This window comes from Budorcas taxicolor, chromosome 10 (genome assembly GCF_023091745.1).
Source record: "Budorcas taxicolor isolate Tak-1 chromosome 10, Takin1.1, whole genome shotgun sequence".
In the NCBI taxonomy this organism is placed as follows: Eukaryota; Metazoa; Chordata; class Mammalia; order Artiodactyla; family Bovidae; genus Budorcas; species Budorcas taxicolor.
Window position 1 is genome coordinate 20,886,682 of NC_068919.1, and position 8,342 is coordinate 20,895,023.

At 56.9% G+C, this 8,342-nt stretch overlaps 1 protein-coding gene across 2 annotated transcripts; it reads left to right on the plus strand.

The window, feature by feature from the left end:
* Positions 1 to 1,119: 1,119 nt before the first annotated feature.
* RABGGTA (Rab geranylgeranyltransferase subunit alpha) lies at positions 1,120 to 6,882 on the plus strand. Of its 2 annotated transcripts, none has more exons than XM_052646679.1 (17): positions 1,120 to 1,200; positions 1,515 to 1,569; positions 1,729 to 1,839; positions 2,219 to 2,343; positions 2,534 to 2,721; positions 2,979 to 3,182; positions 3,488 to 3,571; positions 3,658 to 3,740; positions 3,829 to 3,930; positions 4,034 to 4,139; positions 4,236 to 4,287; positions 4,430 to 4,518; positions 4,621 to 4,709; positions 4,805 to 4,921; positions 5,539 to 5,652; positions 5,911 to 5,998; positions 6,650 to 6,882. In XM_052646679.1, the coding sequence occupies exons 2-17, from the start codon at positions 1,567 to 1,569 to the stop codon at positions 6,796 to 6,798; spliced, it is 1,704 nt and encodes a 567-aa protein (XP_052502639.1). In that variant the 5' UTR covers positions 1,120 to 1,200; positions 1,515 to 1,566; the 3' UTR covers positions 6,799 to 6,882. The 2 variants fall into 2 exon arrangements, with proteins under 2 accessions (XP_052502639.1, XP_052502640.1); XM_052646680.1 differs by having other exon boundaries at positions 4,805 to 4,894.
* Positions 6,883 to 8,342: the final 1,460 nt, after the last annotated feature.

An 8,342-nucleotide genomic window follows, 5' to 3' on the forward strand; every position in this document is an offset into this window, starting at 1 on the left:
AGAACATGAGGCCATAGGGATGAGGGCCCAAATGCCGAAAAGCCTGATGTGCTGATCTGAGAGATTCAGAGTCTTTCCCAAAAAGCTTCACGGAAGGGTTTTTGGCAGAGACACATCACAATCGAATCTGCATTTCAGAAAGGTTGACTCAGCAACACAGAGATAAAGGGATGACAGGGTGAAAATGAGGGGACATTGAAAAGACTTTCAACTATCTCTGGAATAAATGAACTGAAATTCTTAGCACAGTGGGAATGGAGGGGGTATTTATGAGATATCATGGAAAAGTGCAGAGGCCATCCACTGATATAGGTAACATGAAGGCCAAAGGTTAGACTGGAAGGAGAGGAGCCAATGATACTTTTTGACTTCTGGAGTTCCAGGTGTCTCTTGAACACCCAGGTGATACCTAATAGGCTTATGAATATGTGTGTGTATTTTTTTTTTCCATTATTACAGTTTGCAAGACATGTGGACTGGAGATACAAGTTTGAGTGCCATTGGCAGTACAGGTAGCAAGAGTGTCGATGTAGTCACTCAGAGAAAGTGTGGGCCAGGACTCAGCTCTGAGGAGCTCCAGCTCCAAGCAGCTTAAGGCTTGGATTTGTGAACATTCTTCCAGGAGCAGGGTGTGAAGAAAGAAGTAGTAGGAAAGGAGATCAACATCATTTAGAGGAAAACAAGCTGAAGAGACGAGAAGAGAGGGACGAAACTGCAGGAGAGACCAGAACATGGTGTCAAGTCGAGGAAAGTCAGTAGCATCAAACACTGCAGAGGTCAACGAAGATAAGGACAGGAAACTTCATGTTAGGTTTGGCAACTAAGAGGTGGCCAGTGCGGTCAGAGTGAGGTCACTCGAGGGCTGAAAGGGTGGTTTCCGGCTATGGAAGAAATTTTTTCAACTGAAACGCAATTTGAGCAGCTGGCTGGGAACTGCACCCCGCGCTGCTTTCCCGATCAGAGTTAAGCGTTCACACTAACACACCAGAAGGCTAACAGGGACTTGGCGTTTTCGAACAGAGCGCGCAGGAATCCTGCGCAGGCGCTTCCGGAGTCGGAAGCTCTCTTGCGAGCCCCTCCCCAAGCCTGCAGGGGGCGCTGCGCCTCGGAGAAGCCAGGGCGTGACGCCGCTCTAGCCAGCGCTCGGGCTCGGTGGCGGGCGCCGCAACTCCGCGTCCCGCTCGCCTCCTCCCAGCACAGGTGGGTCCGCCCGCGGGGGGCAGCAGTGCTTGGGAACCTTGGGGCGGGCGGGTAGCGGCAACCTCTGGGCACGGAGTGGTCTCCATAAGCTAAGTGCCCCAACTCGGGCCCAGCTCCGGCGGATCGGGCTGTAGGCAGGGCCGCACGTGTGCAAGACCAGTTCGGGTGGGTTCCTCCTTGGACTTGCAGTGTCTGTCCCGGGACCCCTTAACACCCCAGGCGTCTCCGCCCGGGCTTGCTCACGGTTTCCTGGGGACATCGAGGGGCGGGGCTCCGAGGGGCGGGACTCCCATGATTGACACGTCTTTCGCCAGGTTTCACGGGCACCACTGGACCCTTCCCCTGCCCTGAATCTGAGCCAGCACCATGGTGAGAACCCTGAGCCCAGCTCCTCACCTCCGCATGCGCACGCCCTTGCCCTTGTCCGGCGTGGGCTTGCCTCCGTTGCCCGATATAAACCTGGGGCTCCGCAGGGGTGGTTCCGGTGGGTCTGCCCCAGCAAGGCAGCCTGCACTCTTGCAACCATAGCACGGGCGCCTGAAGGTGAAGACATCGGAAGAGCAAGCGGAAGCCAAAAGACTAGAGCGGGAACAGAAGCTGAAGCTATACCAGGCAGCCACCCAGACTGTTTTCCAGAAGGTGGGGCCCTCAGAGGTAGTCCCCTCCCACCGTGGCTCCTTTAGCATAGCACTTGACCAAGAACTGCGCCTTAGAGTCAGGTTGCTTGAATCCACATCTAGGTTCTATCACTTGCTAGCTGTGTGTCCTTAGGCAAGCTACTGAATCTCTTTGGACCTCAATTTGCCCATCTGTAAAACAGGGCTAACGATTGCACTTACTGCATAAGACTGTTGTGAAAATCAATGATTGCAAGATTACATATTATCCCATAAAGGGCTTTGTATAGTACTTGTAGTAAAGTGTGGCATTCACAGAACATTCAGTAGTTCTATTTATGTTATGGAGCTCTGTAGCAGAAGAGTGATGTGATCCCTGATCCTGCTGTCTGTCTTCTCAGCGCCAGGCTGGAGAGCTGGATGAGTCAGTGCTGGAACTGACAAGCCAGATTCTGGGAGCCAACCCTGACTTTGCCACCCTCTGGAACTGTCGACGAGAGGTGCTCCAGCAGCTGGAGGTCCAGAAGTATGTAGGGGTTTAGGGCCCAAGGAAGATGGCCCTCGCTCTGGCCCTGCCCGGCCTAGGTCCAGGGGTGGAAGAAGAATGGGGCAGCCAGGGGCATAGGCAGAGGGCAGTGGAGGGCTAGGTGCAGAAAGTCAGGGGTGAAATGAGACTGGGTGTTGGAGGGCCCTGACCCCCATTCCTCTGGGCACAGGTCCCCTGAGGAGTTGGCCGCTTTGGTGAAGGCAGAACTAGGCTTCCTGGAGAGCTGCCTGAGGGTGAACCCCAAGTCTTATGGTACCTGGCACCACCGCTGCTGGCTGCTGGGCCGCCTGCCAGAGCCCAACTGGGCCCGGGAGCTGGAGTTGTGTGCCCGCTTCCTCGAGGTTGACGAGCGGAACTGTACGTGCCTGCAGATTCTGTCTCCCTGCCTACACCTGCCCCATGTCCCAGTACTAGGGCCTCAGTAAGGTCCAGAGTTGGGAGGGATGGCCAGGATGGGTCCACTGAGCTGATGACACAAGGGATGACAAGGCCAAATGTGTCCTCCATGGAGGGCACAGAGGTGTTTCTTGGGGTCTCCAAGGGGATGCCACGGTCCCAGCCAGGCAGCTCTTCTTGCCCTGCTTCTGAGATGTGTTGTCTGCCTATCCCCCCAGTTCACTGCTGGGACTACCGGCGGTTTGTGGCTGCACAGGCAGCTGTGCCCCCTGCAGAGGAGCTTGCCTTCACTGACAGCCTCATCACCCGAAACTTCTCCAACTACTCCTCCTGGCATTACCGCTCCTGCCTCTTGCCCCAGCTGCACCCTCAGCCAGACTCTGGACCCCAGGGGCGCCTCCCTGAGGATGTGCTGCTCAAAGGTAAGCAGGGTCAGGGAGTGCTTGAGAGGACTCTCCCATGCTGCCCTTCTGACCCTGATGCCTAGGCCTGCTCCTGAACCTACCACTCGGGAAAATGCCTGGCTATGGGGATGCATAAGATCCAGCCCTTGGCTGTAGAGAGCCCAAGTGTCCACTTGGCTCCTGATGTACGCAGCCCCTGGGTAAGGCTGGCATATAAGTGAAACTGAAGGCAGGAAGTTCTCCAAAGAGAGGGCAGTATGTGGGGGTAGACAGGAGCCCAGAAGGGTCCTAACCAAAGCACCATGCCTCCTTGGCCCCTGCAGAGCTGGAGCTGGTGCAGAACGCCTTCTTCACTGACCCCAATGATCAGAGTGCCTGGTTCTACCATCGCTGGCTCCTGGGACGAGGTGAACAGTAGGGAAGAAGTGGGGGATTGGAGCCAAGAAGGAATGGAAGGATATTTAAGGAGACCTGAGACGGTTTCTTCCCACAGCTGATCCCCAGGACGCCCTGCGCTGCCTGCACGTGAGCCGGGATGAGGCATGCCTGACTGTCTCCCTCTCTCGGCCCCTCCTCGTGAGTCCCGAAGCTTTTGCTGAAGGGTACCGTGGATGGTGGGCCTGGTGCCGTTGGAGTGATGGTCTGTCTCTGTCCCCTGCGCCAGGTGGGCTCCGGCATGGAGACCTTGCTGCTCATGGTTGATGAGTCACCCCTGGCTGTGGAGTGGAGGACCCCAGAGGGCAGGAACCGGCCTAGCCACGTCTGGGTATCCCAGGGTTGGTGGGTGGAGTCGGGGCTGGGACAGGGCTGGGGTGGGACAGTCAGAAAAGTGGTGCAGCCTGGGCTTTCTCTTAACCCCATGCTCCCAGCTCTGTGACCTGCCTGTCACCTCCCTCAACGACCAGTTGCCCCAGCATACATTTCGTGTCATTTGGACGGCAGGCGATGCCCAGAAGGAGTGTGTGCTCTTAAAAGGTGAGCCAGCCTGCAGCCTCCCCTCTTTGTAGCAGCGCCCCCCATCCTTGTCTTCCTCTCATGGGTGTCCTCTCCTACCCCTGCTCTGTCTCTCAGGCCGCCAAGAGGGCTGGTGCCGGGACTCCGCCACAGATGAGCAGCTCTTCAGGTGATGAGCACAGGGAAACACACGGATAGGAGCAGGGCTGTGCACTCTGGGCAGCTGGGTGGGATGCCAAGGGCTCAAGCAGATGTCTCAGACTGGCTACTGGGGATGACCAGCACTGCTCCCCCACCCTGCCCACCCTCAGGTGTGAGCTGTCAGTGGAGAAGTCCACCGTACTACAGTCGGAGCTGGAGTCCTGTAAGGAGCTGCAGGAGCTGGAGCCTGAGAATAAATGTGAGGCCCGATTCCCCTGAGCTCCTGCTTCTCTGAAGGCCCATCCTAGGCAGGCTCCTTGCCAGGAGGATCCTTCCGTCCTAATCCCCACCCTCTCCCCAGGGTGCCTGCTCACCATCATCTTGCTGATGAGGGCGCTGGACCCTCTGCAGTACGAGAAGGAGACCCTGCAGTACTTCCAAACCCTCAAGGCAAGTTGGGTCCGCGGGAGTTGGCACGGGGGCAGCCCAGCACGCAGGGGCCAGGCAGCTGACACACAGTCCCTGTGCCCTCTTCTCCCCGCCAGGCTGTGGACCCAATGAGGGCAGCGTACCTGGACGACCTGCGCAGCAAGTTCCTGCTGGAGAACAGCGTGCTCAAGATGGAGTACGCGGAGGTGCGCGTGCTGCACCTGGGTCACAAGGTAGGGCGTGCGCATGCGCCTTCCCCACCCTCACCCCGCTGGCCCGCCTCCCTCTTCCTCAGGACCGGCAGTGTCTATATCTGCTCGTCAGGCCTCAGCCAAGACACTCACCGTCCCCCGCTTTGCCTTCCATCTCACGTGCCCTTCTGGACATTTCTTCCTTAGCTCATTCCATGCTTCTCTCCCTGGGGCAGACCCCAACACCTAACAGCTGAATAGTTCTCAGAGATTTCTGACAAACTCCTGACTCTGTTTTTCCTCTGTAGTCGTTCCTAATCAATCTCCCCAACACGTTATTTTTATCACGGTGCTGCTGCCCACCTTTGCTCCCACCAAACCAACTCCGGGCTCACTGGGCCCTCTCCCGCTGGTATCTGTGTTCATCCCAGCACCGTGTACCTGCCCGGCTCCCTGCACTACAGGCCACCCCGACCCCGTGTCCTTGATCAGGAGCATGTACTGCTGGGGGTGGTGAGGTATGCTTCCCAGCTGCTCCCTCCTGTCCTCAACTGGGGACCCCCCCAGGGCCTGTGTGGGGCGCACTGGGCAAAGGCCTGATAAACGACAGCTGAGAGCTGTCCGCCAGGCCTCGCTGGGTATCTCGTCCCCCTCCTCAGGATCTGACGGTGCTCTGCCATCTGGAGCAGCTGCTCTTGGTCACTCACCTTGACCTGTCACACAATCGTCTCCGAGCCCTGCCCCCTGCTCTGGCTGCCCTGCGCTGCCTTGAGGTAAAGCCCCCAATCCTCTGTCATTGTTCTGGGTTTCCCTTTCCCCTTCCTCCACCTCACAAGTCACTCCACCCTACTAAGAGATGCCCGGGTCTTCCCAGCCCCCACAGATGACCCCAGCCTTCTCTTCTGTCACCCAGCCTGACCCCAGGAGCCTTTCCATGCCCTGTAAGCTGATCACCCTGGGCTCCCCGGTGGCTTGTACAAATCCCATACTGACAGCTGCCTACCTACCTGCCTTGTCTTCCCTGCTCCCAGGTGCTGCAGGCCAATGATAACGTAATTGAATCCCTGGATGGTGTCACCAACCTGCCCCGGTTGCAGGAGCTTGTCCTGTGTAACAACCGTATCCTTCCGTCTGGGTGCCATTCAGACAGCAGGGAGGGCAAGGTGCCACACCAGGAAGGGATGGCCAAGAGGCAGGGCGTGCATGCCCTGGGCGCGAGGAGGGGGCATTGGCCATCTGAGCTGAGGAGAGGATAGCCTGGCGCTGTATGAGGCTGTCATTGACTCTCACTGGTAGAGTTTTGCAGGATGGAAGGAAGTGACTCCCTCAAACCTAAGTTCACAAACCACTGCCTACAGATGTTCTTGGGTACCACATCGTATGTTTAAAATCAGGAGGTTTTATATTCTTTAAAAATCTAGAATTCTGATTATTCTCAAACGTGTAAGTTGAAGCACGCTTTGGCCTGCATTTCCACTTGGGAGCCCTTGGCCACTGATGAATCATGGGCGCCTCTGCAGCAGGGGCTGGCTTTCCCCTTGGCCACAGTTTCCACCACTCCTCTGGGACCATATCCCCTCAGGGTCCTGCACCTCCTACCTGGCCCCCAGGGGCAGGTATCTGCAGCCTAGAGGCCTGTGTCCTACAGGGAAGTGGCCAAGGGGCCCATCCAGCGGGCTGCTCAGTAGCAGTGCTCGATCTGCAGTGACAGGTGTTCAGGAGCAGGCGGATCTGGAGAACCAGCTGAGCTTTCCTTGACTCCTGCCCAAGGCCTCCAGCAGCCTGCGGTGCTCCAGCCTCTCGCCTCCTGCCCCAGGCTGACCCTCCTCAACCTGCAGGGCAACCCGCTGTGCCAGGCGGAGGGCAGCTCGGAGCACCTGGCCGAGCTGCTGCCTGCGGTTAGCAGCGTCCTCACCTAAGAGGCCCTGCCCCCACCCTTGCCCTTTAACTTATTGGAACTGAATAAACAATGAGGAGGTCCCTGAGCGCTGCTAAGCTGCTGCCGCCACCACCGTTACTGCTGTCACCACTGCTTTTCTGGACAAGAAAGGGAGAGAGATGTGTCGGCTCCCCCGCTGTGCTTCCGTTTCATGCTCAGTCTTGCTGTTCCCTGTCGGGGAGAAGCAGAACCTCCATGTTGGGGGCAGAATCAGGGCCACGGCTGGATTGGAGTCTGCCTTCTGCTTTGGGGCTGGGCTGCGCCTAAGCTCCAGGCTGGCATCAGGTTTGGGTTCAGGTTCTAGTTTGAGTGGGGCTACAAAGCACCTGGAAGTCTGTCCAACTAGAAGGGCTGAGAGAAGTTTCTTCTGTGATCTGTGTCCCTTCCAGATACCCTGTCTGCCCTGGCTCTCCTTCACCAAAGCTGTTCCCAGGAAGTGTGTTCAGGGCGCCCTGGCTCCACTCTCTTATAACAACACTATTAGTCTCCATGAGTAGCATGCCCAGGATAAAGAGCCCTTGAAAATACTTGATCCCATTTGATCCCCACAAGCTCTCAGGGCTGAGATGATTAGGCCCATTGTGCTGATGAGGAAACTGCTGTTCAGACGCACCCAAGGTTGCTGAGCTCAAGTGCTGGAGCCAAAGCTGTCTCTGTAACTTGGTCTGGGATTCCAGATTCATGTTCTTGCTTCTGGATTGGGCAGAACCTGGCCTTAGCTCCTAAAGTACCAAGATAGTGTCTTTTCCCAGGGTCCCCCCAACACACACAAGTAACTTGTCCTGACTCTGAAAGCCCTGCGGCACTTGAGCCTCCTGGGACGAAAGGGGAGTGGCTCAGGGGTGAGGGCCCTGAGTCAAACCTGGCTGGGTGGGGAAACAGAAAGATTGATTGAAACAGAAGGGAGAGAATGTGACCAGGCATTTTGCTGTTTCCCTGAGAATCTACCTGGGCCTACATGTACACTGGACTCTCAGGGCCCTCCCTGTCCTTTCTGTATCCGGAGTGATATGCAAACAGCCTTCCGTGAAGCCCTTTGGCTGACCTGCTTGGAAATTTTATTTCTGCTAGTGTGATTTCTATTCTTGAATGTGCTGGAGGTGGGGTTAGCCACCCCCTGCCAGGTCTGGAGCTTAGACTTGGACAGGAAAAGGTCATGAAGATGCGGAGGGCTCTGCTAGGTCCTGGAGCCTCTGTCCCCACTCCCCTAGGCACCTCCCTGCCGCATGCATCACCAAACTCAGCCTCTCCTCCAGGCAGCTTCCTTGTATCTCCTTGCCCTCCCTGTTTTTACTGTCTTCTGTTCAGTGTCCCATGGGCAGAGCTGGGACAATGGCAGGATGGAGAGAAGAGAACCTAAGAACAGGGTCCCAACCTTCCGGAAGATGCCTGACCTCCTCTTTGCCTTGGGGTTCTCTTGGTGGCCTCCGTGGTGTTTCTCTCAGGGTTGGGATGGAATTGGGCAGGTGCCTGCAGCCGGTTGGTCAGGATTCCTAGGAAGAATTCCAAGTTGAGAACCCCGGC